This window comes from Diadema setosum, chromosome 15 (assembly GCF_964275005.1).
Source record: "Diadema setosum chromosome 15, eeDiaSeto1, whole genome shotgun sequence".
Taxonomy (NCBI): Eukaryota; Metazoa; Echinodermata; class Echinoidea; order Diadematoida; family Diadematidae; genus Diadema; species Diadema setosum.
Window position 1 is genome coordinate 32,244,657 of NC_092699.1, and position 15,646 is coordinate 32,260,302.

At 42.4% G+C, this 15,646-nt stretch overlaps 1 protein-coding gene across 1 annotated transcript in view; it reads left to right on the forward strand.

Annotated features, from left to right (window-relative positions):
- The first annotated feature begins 14,221 nt into the window (after positions 1–14,221).
- LOC140239314 (ER membrane protein complex subunit 1-like) overlaps positions 14,222–15,646 on the forward strand; it is a 32,208-nt gene continuing 30,783 nt past the window's right edge. The window contains exon 1 of the mRNA XM_072319186.1: positions 14,222–14,333. Within this exon, the coding sequence (XP_072175287.1) occupies positions 14,230–14,333 (104 nt within the window). The 5' untranslated portion in view covers positions 14,222–14,229. The remainder of the gene's footprint in view (positions 14,334–15,646) is intronic.

Consider the following 15,646-nt stretch of genomic DNA (forward strand, 5'->3'; position numbering starts at 1 on the left):
ACTTGTGAAGCTTGAGGTAGCATACTCCTCATAATGTATGTGTATCCTGATATACAATCACATTATATTTTCTTTTTTCATCATACCATTAGTACCTGAAATCACTGACAAAAAACATAACTTTCACATTTCCTGGCAAACTGAGACTTACTTCTCACCAGTGCAAATAATTGAATACAACAATAACTTTGTATCTTCTTTAACCTCATAACCATTAATCCTTCACTTCCTTTCAACTTATACTCAATGTAACACATCAAAACGTTACACAACTCTTTGTACAACTCTTTTCACAATAACACTTAGTGTTTTTACTTGTACATAACATATTCATCAAATCGTTTGGGTGTTTTTGTGTTTCTGTTGGAAGTGCGTCTCTCTGTTTGGGGTGTGTGTGTCATGCCTGGCATGTCTGTATCTGTGGGTGAGGGTATTTCCTCCACGTTCCTGTCTGAGGGTGCTGCACTTGTTGGAGCTTCACCTGCTGGAGCTTCGTCGAGCAGCTCTCCAGTCATGCCTGGCGCTTCTATCGGCAACCCGACTGGCGGTTCCTCAGGTGGTTGAAATGCCTCTGCAGGCTGTGGGATCGCACGTTCCTCTGTGGTGTATTTCCTGATCTGGTCGATGTGGCGTCGGACCACTCTCCCATCATCAAGCTCAACGTTACACATGACAGGATTGATGATTTCCGCGACCTTTCCATACAGCCATGTGGGGCCTGCATAGAAATTCTTTACCATCACGTGGTCACCAATACGGAAGATTCTCTCCTTCCTCCCTCGATCCCGTGTCTGCTTCATCAACGCTTGCTTCCGCCTCACCGACTTGTTGAGATCTGGCCGCATATTGTCAAGTCTCGTGCGGACTTTCCTCTTGAACATCAGCTCACTGGGCGACTTCCCCGTGGTTTCCTGGGGTGTAACACGATATCTCAGCAAGAACTTTTGCAGCTTCTTCTCCAGGTCAGGATCTGTTCCTTTCCTCATTCCTGCTTTGACAGTCTGCACAGCTCTTTCAGCTAATCCATTGCTGGATGGGTGTTTCGGGGGCGTTTGGATGTGGCAAATACCATTGTTTGTCATGAATGTGGCAAAGTCTTCCGACACAAATTGTGTACCGTTGTCGGTAACCAACGTCTCCGGAATGCCATGTGTGGCAAAAACTCTTCTCAAGGCCGTCACTGTGGCTGTAGTTGTTGCTCGTTTTACCCGAACAGCTTCGATCCACTTGCTGTGGGCATCGACTATGATCAGGACATTCTCATCTCCGATGGTGGCATAATCACAGTGAATACGACTCCATGGCTTGTCTGGAAATTCCCATGGGTGGATAGGCGATGCAGCAGGGCTGTGTTGACTCTGCTGGCAACTTGGACAACTCTTCACTTGCTGTTCCAGTTGGCTGTCTATTCCTGGCCACCATACATAGGACCTAGCAAGAGCTTTCATCTTTACGATGCCTGGATGGGTGCTATGTAGCTCTTTGAGAATCCTTTCTCTCATGTCAGGATTGTTGGGTATGACCACTCGTGGTCCCCACAGGATGACGTCGTCTTCTACCGTCAACTCATCCTTCTTGTAGGAGTATGCCTTGATTTCTTCAGGTAGATTCCTTGTGTTTGGCCACCCTTCCTGGATATATCTCTTCACCTGCGTAAGAACTTTGTCTTTCCTGGTGGCACTCTTCACTTCTTGAGCATTAACTGGGCTCGTTTCGATGTCAGTTAACAGGTTGATGCGTGCCCTTCGAGTTTCATCCAGCTCCGCCAGATCTGGATGATCCCATGAACTTCCATCTTCTGGGATAGGCAGGCGTGACAACGCATCAGCGTTTTGGTGATGTTTTCCCTCACGATGAACAATGTCGTAGCTGTATGCCGACAGGATCATATGCCATCTTGCCACTCGTGCGGACGCCATCGGACTTGCAGGCTTGTGCTCCCCAAAAAGTCCTATCAAGGGCTTATGGTCTGTGACAATTGTAAAGTGTCGGCCATGCAGCTGTTTGTGGAACCTTTTCAACCCGAAAATGATAGACAGGCCTTCTTTCTCATATTGAGCATAGTTCATCTCACTTGGCTTCAGTGTACGAGATGCAAAGGCAACTGGGCGTTCCTCACCATCTGCATCCACTTGGCTTATTACCGCACCGAGCCCATACGGGCTAGCGTCCGTCTGTAGCAACAGCGGCTTTGACGTGTCGTAGTGTGTTAAGACACAGTTTCTCTCCAATAGATGCTTGGATCTTTGGAAGGCAGCTTCTTCCTTTTTCCCCCACTTGAACTTCGGGTCGGGCTTGCTGCTTCGTTTTCCATTGGCGTTTGACCTGTAGTCAGCCTTCAGCAGCTCAGTCAACGGCGCGATCTCCTGGGACAGATTGGGGATAAACTTTCTGTAATAACCGAGCAATCCCAGATAGGCCTGAAGTTGACTCTGGTTCACTGGCTGTTCTGCTTGGCGTATGGCATCTACCTTGTCTTGTAGGGGTCGAAGGCCGTTCTTGTCCAGGTAATGACCTAGATACTCTACTGAATCTTTCATCAGTGCACACTTTTCCTTCTTCAAGCGCAATCCATTGCTCTGTAGCCTGGACAGAACTGCTTCCAGATGTTTCAGGTGGTCTTCATCAGTCTTTCCGCTAATGATTATGTCATCCAAGTAGGGCTTGCACATTGGGATATCTGCTAAGAGGCTTTCCATTGTCCTCTGGAACAAGGCTGGAGCACTTGCTATCCCGAAAGGCAGTCTTGTGTACTCAAATAGACCTCTATGAGTGTTGATTGTCGTATACTTGCGAGCCTCAGGGTCTAACTCTATCTGATGATAGGCGTGGCTTAGATCTAGCTTAGAGAACTTTTCTCCACCTTCAAGTTCCTGTAGAAGATCTTCCAGTGTTGGCAGGGGATACTGTTCTACCTTCAACATCTTGTTTGCTGTCAACTTGAAATTACCGCAAATTCTCATACTCCCATCTGGCTTGGGTACTGCGATGATTGGGCAGGCGACATCTGCAGTCTTCACAGGCGTGATGATGCCTTCCTCCAACAATTCATCGATTGCGGCATCTATCTGCTTCTTGGCAGCATAGGAAACAGGGGCTGCTTTGTAGAAACTTCCTTTCTCTCCACCTTCCTGTGGGTGAACTTTCGCTTGGTATCCTTGCAGCTTTCCAAGCTTTGTACAGTCAAATGTCTCTTTGTGTTTGTCAAGGATGTCCTGTAGGCTGCTCTGTACATTGTGGACAGTTCCATCACGGACTGGGACTTGGCTGTGCAGTTCAATACACGACTGCAACACTTCAGGGGCTTCCTGTATCCAATCTCTACCTAACAGGTTAACACCCTTCTCTACTACAAGGAGTGAGAGTTTCTTTGATGCTTGGCTGTTGTCAAACTCAACATCCACTTTGACTTCTCCAACGATTGGAACACTGCTGCCGGTGTATGTCTTCAGAGACAGACGAGATCGAGTCAGTTCTCCTGGACTTCCCACTTTGCGATACACTCCACTGGATATCATCGTCCATGGGCTACCAGTGTCTACTTCCATTTTCGTCTGATATCCGTTGAGCTTTACCTTGGCCTGGTAAGGCTCGCGATATCCTATCCTGTTTACTGTAGCATCTTGGATATGACTCATCTCGTTCTCTGATTGTTCCAGTTCCTCGGGAGAATCACTGTTACTATCATCATTGTTCATGTGATGAGCTGCTTTTGTTTGCTTGTACTTCCGTACTTTGTCGCATTGACTCTTTGTGTGCCCAGTCTTGGCACACTTGAAGCATGTTTCGTCCTTGAAACGGCATGTCCATGGGGTATGGTAACCACCGCATCTCCAACATCTAGTTGTAGTGGAGCTTCCACTTGGGTTGCTTGGCTTTTTAAGTGTCTTTTTCACTTGCTTGGGCTGACGTGACTTCTTGTCTTGGATCTTTCCAACCGTGGACTCAGGCGTTTTACTTAGCACTTTCAATCTCTCCACATCTTGGTTAGCCACTTCCATTGCTGTAGCTGTTTGAAGTGCTTTCTTCAACGTTAGCGATGGTTCGCTCAGCAACTTGCGCTGGATACCAACATCTCGGCATCCCACCACTAGCCGATCTCGGATCATGTTATCGAGTTCTTTGAAGTTGCAGCCTTCGCTTTGCTGTCTCAAGTTTGCAACAAACTGTGGAATTGTTTCGCCTGGGTTCTGGACAGTTGTATAGAACTTGTACCTCTGGACTATCTCGGTTGGTTTAGGCGAAAAATGCGATTGCAGTGTCTCTTTGCACACTTCATATGTCTGCTCCGTTGGCTTGTTCGGTTGTAGCAGTGCTCTAAGTGTGTGATAGTTCTTACAACCAACATTCGTCAAGAAAATTGCCCTTTTCTTTTCACTATCAGACACAGTATTGGCAGAAAACCAAGCCTCCAAGAGCTCAATCCACTCATCATAGGTATATCCCTCTTCTAACTGGGGCACGTTACCGATCATAGTCTGCGGGGTTGCCATCGTTAATTCACAGTGCGTACGTGAACAAGACTATTCTGCTTGTGCTACTTCGTTTGCTTTGCCCACATAAAACGAATGTGTAGTTGGTACCGTATCTATACACATATATTAACAATCAGTAATTTCACTGAACCACTGCCAATTGTACAAAACCATTTAGTTCACAGTGCTTACAAACTGCAACTATAGACCGACTATAGGGCCTACCAATCAGCTCATAGACTTGTAGTGTACACGTACCACGTATCAACTTACAACCCGTAACCGTTGGGCCTATGCACTATCATTGGTATAGTACATTATGAATGAAAATACACACAGTATTTGTCTGGTCCAATTACAAGGCTAGGCTTGGACCAATTTGAGCTGGTAGGCTATTTGGTTTAGACCATTCACGGGCTTGTACTTAAACTAGAACACCTTCAGGACTAATTAGGCTGAACTTTGGTCTAGTGTAATCAATTTGGTCCTACTTTGATAGGGCTTGGACTAACTCTTGTCCACTTAATTCACTCGAGCTATAGGACTTGCATGGTCCTATATGACTAGGGCTAGAACTTTGCGGTCCTTTATCATGTGGGCTTAATCTTTACCACTGGACTAGGACTAAATCGTCCTTTACGGGCTTACCACTTAGTCTTGAAAATGATGGACCAATTACTTGTATCTTTGGTCCTACTTTGGCTTATCAAGCCTAAACTCAAGACTTAGCAACTAAACTTTAAATTGCTGAACCAAAATCGTCGTATATTGTTCAACAAACTTACCACCTTGTTGCACTAGGCTGGTGTTGCATACATTATGTCTGTACCGGTACCTGTAACAAAAGTTTACAACTTTGCATCCATGCAACAATAAACATCAAGCAATACAACTTGTTACAAAACTATGTTCAACTGAGTCCATTGCTTAGTTCATCAGATAGAACTGCATGCTGTAACAGTTAACATTAGAGTCTATGTCACTATGTGTATGTTGCATGACTTGGCTGGGCTGGCTGGACCCGTTGTACGGTACTAGGCTCGGCTGGTCCTAGGCTGGGCTGGGCTTAACAGCTGGGTCCTCGTTGCACTAGGCTCGGCTGGTCCTAGGCTGGGCTGGGCTCCGGCTGGGCTGGACCTTGCTGGGTCTCCGTTGCACTAGGCTCGGCTGGTCCTAGGCTGGGCTGGGCTTCGGCTGGGCTGGACCTTGCTGGGTCTTCACTGCACTAGGCTCGGCTGGTCCTAGGCTGGGCTGGGCTGGCTTCGGCTGGGCTGGCTTCAGCTGGGCTGTCTTCGGCTCGGCTTTATAGCTGGGTCTTACTCTTGGCCTTCCCAACTATGCTGGGCCTGGAACTGCTTTGGACCTCTGTGGACTTGGGCTTGGGCTGGACCTCAGATTAGATCGAACAAACTACCGTTGGAGTTAGACTTCCATCTGCAAAGCGTCTCTGAACTACACAAGTTCTATCAAACAAGTCTAGACACTCCAACATTCCTAGCTAGGCATGCATGTAGCTTACTGGATTCTGTTAGATCTAGCTTAATTAGGGTCTAGCCTTTTAACATAGAAACCTACTGCAAAGCGTCCATAGCCTAAACCGCTGTGGTGTCTATATATGATTATGAATGGATACTGTGTAGCCTTTGTATCAAATGCTGCAAAGCGTTCATGACACAATCTCGTATAGCTGGGACTGTTCATAGGCCACCACTGACTGGATCACAAATTTCCCGTTGCACGATCCAATCTAAATCCATTCAAATCCACCTTTTCTCTTGGTCATCCACAAAATTGAGTTGTTCCAGGCAATTCTCTGAAGAAATCCCATCCTCGTCGCCAAATTTGTTATGTTTGTGAGTTCACTTGAGCCGAAATAAAGACAGTTCAAAGTCATGATTTGAAGCCAATCACAAGAGTATGTCTGTACTCCTTTATTAGTTCAGTTGCAGTCCCATTGTGTATACAAAACATATGGATACATGTATGTCAGTATACTGTACTATCATATAGTCTGTGTCTTCAGACCTTGTATGATTAGTCTACAACTCAATCTCCTATATAACATATTCGAATTTTGTTTCTATCAAGAAAGTAAGAAAATATTCAGGGAAATATGCGGGAAGAGTGTGAGAGGTGATTTCCTCTCTCACTGACGACGACAATGTTGCATTTTCAGACCAGAAAATGTCAGTCGGTGCACATTGTTGGTGAAGTTTTGTTGCTGTATCAAAGGAAATTAACCTGTTCCATACGGGAACCTCGTAATCTGTGTATTAAGTCTAGATATGCGGATTTCAGAATTCAGGATGGAACAGGTTAAATGGACCCAAAGTTAAATTTACGTGGATTGAATGACAGTATTTATCAACATTGGTAGAACACATAGTGAAAGTTTGAGTTTGAAAAGCGGACAATCTATGCAAAAGTTATAATGAATTTTTAAAGTTTTGGTATTGGAACCGCTGGATGAGGAGGATACTATAGGGGTTATGACGTCATTGCGTGGACAACAATATAAAGAAAATATAAATGGAATTCACACTTAATTTTCATGAAAGTTACACATGCCACCAATATGATACTGACATAATATGTTAAGGGTACCAGAACTTTGAAAATTCATAACTTTTTGCATCAATTGTCCGCTTTTCCTCAAACTTTCACTATAATGATTGTGTTCTACAATGAAGAGTTTGTTCGCAAAACCCGATAAGTCCATTTTTGAAGATTTTGAAGTACGGTCTTTGTCATAAAGTACAAAATAATACCTTTTAAATGATATATTGGTCACTACATATAAAAAGGTACATTTTTGAAGTTATGGTCAAAAGAAGCAAAAATTTTCTTATTATTCTCTTTATTTTTCTTGACCGTTAATCGCAAATCTCTCCATTTGGCAAATATGGACTTATCGGTTTTTGCGAACAAACTCTTCAAATTATTTTGTGCTTATACTCAATCCACATTTCTCTTTGGGTTTGGGTTTTCGTTAAAATTGTAAGTAGCTATACATTAGAATAAATATCATCACGTATGCGGTGAGCTGGGGGAGGTTGTTGGAGGTACCCCTTGCAATAATTATTACTGGTCCTTATTTGTAACTAATCCTCCGAGTTAAATAAACATTTCCCAAATAATATACACCAAAAGTCTGCAGGAGCATGAGAATATGTTCCATTCAGTTATACAAAATGCATAAGCTCGAGTAGAATTGGAGTTGAATAATCCCTCCTATACATCACTCTCCCCCTTATAGTTTGAATGTACAGCCCCCCCCCCCCCCCAAGAAAAAAAAACCAACAACAACAAAACAAAACAAAACAAAGAACAAAACAACGAACATGAGTTGCACCCCATGAAACATTTTCTGAGTATAGAAAGGACAGGGCCCTCTGCCACTGACATTGCATGGCTATACCGTTTCTATGATATCATAGCATGATAATTATTATAATCTTTCGCGTTCTTTACCAGGAAGTGCTCAAACCCGTTACTGCTGAAAGAAGTATTGATGTTTGTTTGTTTTTGTTTGTTTGTTTGTTTGTTTGTTTTTTCAGCAGCATAAATCCATCAAGGATGATGCCGAACATAGCAAATACTCAGTAGTTCTTCATCATGTGCAATACAATATGATAGGCCCCGGAAGATGTAAACTTCACTTTATGGCTAATACACACGTCAACTCCCCCCACCCCCCTCCCGAAACAAAAAATGAAATAAAATGATTTTACATCTTTAATGCCCCAAAATCGCTGTACGGTCTAGGAAAGGATATTGATACATACTTACAATCATGCATACTTATATTCTGTATTCTTGTATACTAATGATGCATTTATAATTATGTTTTAACATTGTTATTGTTATTTTTATTGCTATTATTATTATCATTATCATCATCATCATCATCATCATCATCATCATCATCATTATTTCGGTGGTTATCATAGAAAGGTCTGCTATTACCGATTTTGACCCCCCCCCCCCTCCCTCCCGTGTATTACAAAAGATGGAAACAAACAAAATGGTAGCCTCAGGTCTGGTTCGTAAGTTGCAAAACCCATTAAACTGTCCTTGAAAAAAAAATGACTTGAATCATTTAACAATCACGAAACTTCCACGTCACAAGCTCCACGAATTCATAGGTATACATAAAAAGTGTACTACAGAAGAATGATATAACAGGAAGGTACACTCTGACTAATAATAGGCGGACTGCCAATCTTATGAATCGGAAGTACACGCACTAAAGTGTATTTGAAACCGCACCGTTCTGTTGAGGCAAAGGTTCCCCTGAATGGAGCACTGCAAGTTACATGTTAATGGCTGTGCAACCGGAACATGAATGTTCCAGGCCTAATTAGGAGACACAGTTTTGCCCTCCCTTATAAAAAAGTACCATGGTTTTACCATAGTACTTTTACAATGGTAATACCATAGTATTACTATAGGATGGTAAATTGACAGATGAAGGCAGTACATTTACCATGGATTTACCATGGTAAAAATACCATGGTAATACCATAGTATTACCATATATTACCATGGTTTTACCATAGTACTTTTACAATGGTAATACCATAGTATTACCATAGGATGGTAAATTGACAGATGAAGGCAGTACATTTACCATGGATTTACCATGGTAAAAATACCATGGTAATACCATAGTATTACCATGTATTACCATGGTTTTACCATAGTACTTTTACAATGGTAATACCATAGTATTACCATAGGATGGTAAATTGACAGATGAAGGCAGTACATTTACCATGGATTTACCATGGTAAAAATACCATGGTAATACCATAGTATTACCATGGTTGTACCACGGTAGTACCATTCATTACCATGGTACTTCCATGCCATGAGTACCATTCTTTCATGGTAGCACTTCCACGGTAGTACCACGGTAGTACCACGGTACTACCACGGTACATCCATGGTAGTACCACGGTAGTACCACGGTACATCTATGGTACTACCGCAGTACTTCCACGGTACTACCACGGTAGTACCACGGTACATCCAGACGGTAGTACCACGGTTCTTCCATGGTGGTACCACGGTCCTTCCATGCACAGTACTTCAAGTATCACATAGTATCACATCATCCACAGAACTACACTAGTATATAACTGTACTAGCACAAAATAATACTTTAAGTTCAACCCACTCACCTCATATCTTATCATATATGCTTTGCATGGCTAATTGTGGTAGCTTGAATGAAATGCTCATTATAAGCAATAATCTATGCCATTGCACGTCTGCATGACCTTGTGGAGATCATTATGAAGTAATATGATTTAGTGGGTTTGGTGCTGTTGTATTTCGATGTACTATGAGATACCTAGCAAGTATTAAATGAGTGTGTGATGTCAGATGAAACGTAACCAAAAGTATTGATCACTGACTTCAATAAATTCACACACACACACACCATTCACATGTTTTCTCAGTGCAGCTCAAAGTAAAAAAAAAAAAAACAACTAAAATCCAAGGACTCCACATGCCCATTCACCCCACACTTTTGATCACGGGATTCACAGGTAGATTTCTAGGCTTTACACTAAATGTTACACCACGCAAACGAAGGCTTTGGTACTGGTCGGTATACTGTTCAAGATATCTGGCTTAAACCATTTTTATTTATGAGGCATCAGCCATCAAAAATAAATCCAGAGAAAACACAGCGTGTCTACAGAGTTCTTAAATTGTGGTTGACAAGTAAGCTGTGGCTCTGTTTATATAGCGGAAGGCCGCCGCTTAACCTTAAAACTGGTTGACAAGTATACAGCTGTGGCACTGTTTATATAGCGGAAGGCCGCCGCTTAAACTGTAACATTAACGTACATATGTTCTAATCACAATGGCCGACAAAACTGAGACTAAAACAGTATAGACTAACGTTAGATAGCCTATCTATACCAGGATACAGACTGTAGGCCCTACACTACAGTACGCACGTTAACCAGCAGGGACTGTTACTTGGTATAGTAGTACAGCTTAACTACAGGCACTGTTTATATATAAGCGGGAGGCCGCCGCTGTTTACAAACATGGATTGTAGTACATGGTTGTACCAAGTAGGATCTATAAATCTAAGACCTAATAATAAAAGCTACCTGCTAGGATAGTCCAGCACTAGCGCGGTAGTCGATATGTCGGTAGCAGTCCCGTCGACAGTTAGATCTGACAGTAACACAGCCACAGGAGCTAGAAATCATCCGTAAAATCTTGGAAGAAAACTCTGGCCGCTGACGATGAAACTAGGAGGGTGGTATTCACTGTTCACTGATGTTCACTGCCGTGCTGGGCGCCCGCGTCGTCGAAAGAAACAGCTTGAAACCAAGAAGGGACCCTGCTGTGCACGAGTACTGCAATGATGGCAGGTTCAGACGTCAGTGTAGGGACCAATGCGAGGTTAGCTCCCTACGCCACGGAGATAGCCTAGCCTGATGTGATACTAGTACTGCATACTACTGTCAATGTCCAATCAGAAGTCTACGCAGTGCGTAGGCTAGGGCGATGTACGACTGATAAAAAACCTTGGTAGATTCTAGCAGTAATCTAGCGTCACAGGAGTGCCTGCTATTCCGGGGTTGGAATGATCCAAAAATAATGCTCAGTCCAAAATATGAATCCACCAGTGTAGGCCTATAGGCAACTGTGCAGAACACAACTGAGGTCTACGTAGACCGATCGAGTAAATGACCTACAGTGAAGTAGCTAATCTCAAAGTCATTAAAAAAATCATCACTGACAGTATCGTGTGCCCGAGTCACAAGCACGTGCCAGATCTATTAAAGCAGAATAGAGACGCACTGGTCATCACTCTATGAAAGTTGCAGCAGGACTGACTAAATTTTGGGGCCTGCATGTACCCTGCAAGCGCAAGCGCAGCTCTCAATGGCCACAAAGGCAAAACTATGTTGATTGGCTAAAGAATACTGAATATATTACGTAACTTAAAATGATTGGCTGTCATAAAGATAATTATTCATTATTACCTCATTTGCATAAAAACCAGACATCACATGACATTGCAGACAGGAAGTGACCTGGGCATCCAGGGTACGTCTAGCCTGCAATGCCTGTACAATGTATACACACAAATAAGCATCCATCTACAGTAGATGTTGAAAAGCTATGTACACTTGTAACTGTGTATGTGTGTGTTAGAAAAAACCTACAGCAGTGTATATACATATGCACACTGCATATCACACTGTATATTACAACTACAACAAAAAATATGCACTGTATGCATATCCTCTTCATGTATTATCATAATAGATACTAGTAGACAAATGTTGAGCTACTACAACCTTAACTCATGCATTCATCAACCTCATGCAGGTCCACTCATTAGGATTCTTTGAGGAAAACTGGCATTTCGAACTTAATAATTCTTTTCTTAATGTAAATTGCACAAAGGAGATTGGCGATGAGGTGGATGAAAGCACTGTACGATAAGATATGATGGTTTCACCAACATCACACCATGAGCCGTTTCAAAATCAACACAGACAGCAACAGTCCTTAGGAATCTGCAAAATAATCCACAAACCCCAAAAAAAAAAGTAATTTTCTGTTTTTAATAAAGACTTACTTTAACGTTGTAATACAACTGCAGAAAAACAAGATTTGATATTTTGAATGATTTCATGACAAATAGAACACAGTGAATACTTTGGTGGCACTTGGCAGTTGGCACATAATACTGGTGTTTCATTTAGCACACAAAGTTACAATACTCATGGTAATTCCCGTAATCCTGGCCTTAAAATTACACACACACATACATATTAAGAAAAGTGCATTTCAATTATGCAACTGTATCTAAGCAACAAATAACAAGACTCTAGTGGGTCTTGTACTCATACATTTCACTCAAAGGGGAAAACTTGATTTCACGCATCCAACCCAGTTGATAAAGTACAGTAAACCTTGCCTAAGTCAAATCGAAAGGGACTTGAAGAAATCCTTCGAGTTGCGCGCATTTCAACTATTTGAAGTAAAACAGGGCCTGACACAATCACTTGCACACTTTCCCGGGGCTAGTAAAATCTTATATCGGGCAAGTGAACAAATTAAAATGAAGAAATTCACTTACCCATAGGCAAGTAAAATGTAATAAAAAAATGAGGAAAAATGTGGAAATCTTTAGGCTGTTCAATGCCTAATTCATAGTTTTTGCAAACTACAGAATCACTTGTATAACAATATTCCAATGCTATGAAAGGCCAAGCTTAAGTGATTAGATTATTAAAGAGGAAATTATCATTTTCAATGTTTTTGACTTTCTTGGGGCAATTGTACAGTCAACTTTGCAAGATTATGGTAGCAGTACCATATGCCAGTCAAACAAGTACCATAAGGTACCATGAAAGTACCATAGAGAACTGTGAAAGTACCACAAAGTGCAATGAAAATGTCCAAGAGTACCATGGAGTACTATGAAAGTATCACAGAGAACCATGAAAGTACTATGGAGAACCAGGAAAGTATCACGTGTGAGGATGGCACTCTGTTCAGTATAACATCAACCATATAATAAATATTGTAATTTCATTGTAATACCGTAACATCTATGGTACATTCATGGTAGTACTATGGTACATTATGGTACTTCTATATTTTCAAATAGTACTTTCCTATTCCGTACGGTACTTCTGTGGTAGTACTATGGTAGTACTATGGTACAAATGAATTTACCATGGTTACTATGGTAATACCATGGTAATACCATAGTAATACCATGGTACTTAATGGTACTTTTTTACAAGGGCTTCTTTCTTTTGTTTTATTTGCCGACTATAGTCTCATTGGGCATTCTCTTTAAACGGTACTTTGAACGGTATTTTGAAATTGGTAAAGTATCACGTTGGTTTAAGTCCTATAAACTTTCTTTAAATGCTTGTAATTTGTATACATATACGCCGATAAACAGTAAGATTGATCATATGACATTTGAAAAGAAAACAAATTCTAAATTCATGGGAGTAAAATGTACACGATTGATAAAACTTTGACGCACACTTAAATGTCTTAATAAAAGGTTGGATTAGGTACCACTTTGGTTTGTTTTGTTTGGGGATATCTTAAAGCCTTTTCAATACCGATTTTTATCAAATTTCTCTTACTTGTATAATTATGTCCTCTAATATTTCATATAAGTAGTTTCTTGCACAAATTTTAAACCTGAATCCCAATCTCAACCAAAACAATACCTTTAAAAAAGGGGGAAGGTATATTTTGGAGAGAGCAGACTGCAACCGGGCTGTAAGAATATTTGACCAAAAGATCGGTCTGTAATCTGGCTGTCGGGGATAAATCACAGAACTAAGAGTTCTGTGGGATAAATACCGGTATAATACAATGTACATTATGTATTAGGTTCCGCGGAGACTGCGTACTCAGTTTATTGGACTGGCTACAGAACGGGGCCTCCAACCACGGAGGTGGAAGAGAGGTCTCCCTGCTCCAACGTCAAAAATGAAATACTCCTCCGGACAGACGGATTTTTTTTTCTGTCAACAAGAATATACAATTCATCAAACGCATAACATTATGATTTTTTTTTTTTTACCCCTGAGATTGTGCACGTGCATCGTTAGGGATTCTTCGTTGAACCAAGGAGGTATGGTTCTCTCATACCTCCTTGATTGTACATAATAGCACCGCATGATTGCAGCCTGATTGAGCGTTCGGCGTAGATGGCGCCATACACTCCGGCATAATCAAGATGGCGACTTGCAGGGGCTCCTCGTTCTTTCAATTCATCGTGGTAGCAGTCATTTTCGGAGCTGCTTGTGCCCTTTATGAGGATCAGACAGGAAAGTTTGATTGGTGAGTGACTAGAAACGTGTACTAATTTGTACATTGTAATGAACTGTGCGGATAGGAATGCTGATTAGCAAATGCGCATGGCCTATCTTCTCGGCAGTCACTTCGGCATACTCGTGAAATAGGCCCCACCACTGCGTATCCGTACAAATACTACGGCGGCTCGCCTGTTTATACTCGTGAATTCAGCCCCACCGTGTGGCGTTCATCGGTAGATAAGCACGGCGGTGGGGCTTTCTTCCACAGTATGATACTCGTGAATGCGGCCCCACCAAACGGGGTTTACGCGAGATACATACGGCGGTGGGGCCGATTTCCACAGCATAGCATCGCACGGGTGCACGCGCACTGCGGTGGGGCCTATTTCACGATTTTGCCGTCACTTCTAAGTTAGCTCGCTTAGCTCGCCTCAATACTCTAATACTAGTGGCCATGCATGTGTCTGCACTTGCTGTTCTACCGGGCACTGCACTGCACTGCGAGCGAGCCTGTGTGTGCATGCTGTGTCTGTGTTCGCAGTCAGCCGGCGGTCGCGGTCACGGTCCGTCCCCATGGCCATGGCCATGCTATATCCGATACTGTCCTAGCTAGTAGTAGTAGTGAACATGGTGAAGCAGTGTTTGGTAACAAGCAACCTGTGTAGCTGTGCGTAGAGCCAAAATCTGCTGTGGTAAAAACAGGAATCAGGCAAAATTGTGAAATGGGCCCCACCACTCGCTGCCTAGCGGCCGCAGTGCGTGCGCGTGCATCCATGCGTTAGCAAGCAAGGTTTTATGTTACAAATGTAGGGTAACATCCCCAGTATTCGGTCACTTAAGCTTTTTTGCAATATTTTTCAAACTAAAATAATACATACATACATCATATCTACAGCAATGTATGTGAAATATATCAAATTTCTTTAATCTCAACTTTCATTTCGTTAAATATCTCACAGAATTGCACAAAATCGCGAAATATTTCACCTTGAAAATTCCCCAGTATACGGTCATCGGCTCCAGTATTCGGTCACGCGATGTGCGCGTTCAAAGTCAATGCGTGTTCAAGGCAGCTGAAAAACGCGCGCGCGCGCTACCTTGTTGGCGCAAAATTGCATCGGGGAAGTTGCGGCGACCGTTGGTGACCGAATACTGGGGCCTCGGCACTTGCATTCAACCCTTGTACATTGGGACACTGTATCGGCACGTACGGACATTTTATTTTTCTTTTGCGTTTTTGAGGATACCATTACACTCCAAGCTTGCGATAAGCGAAAAATCCCGCGAGAGAACGGCATATTTCTCGATTTTTAGCGCTTTTTCGGCGACCGTACTCTT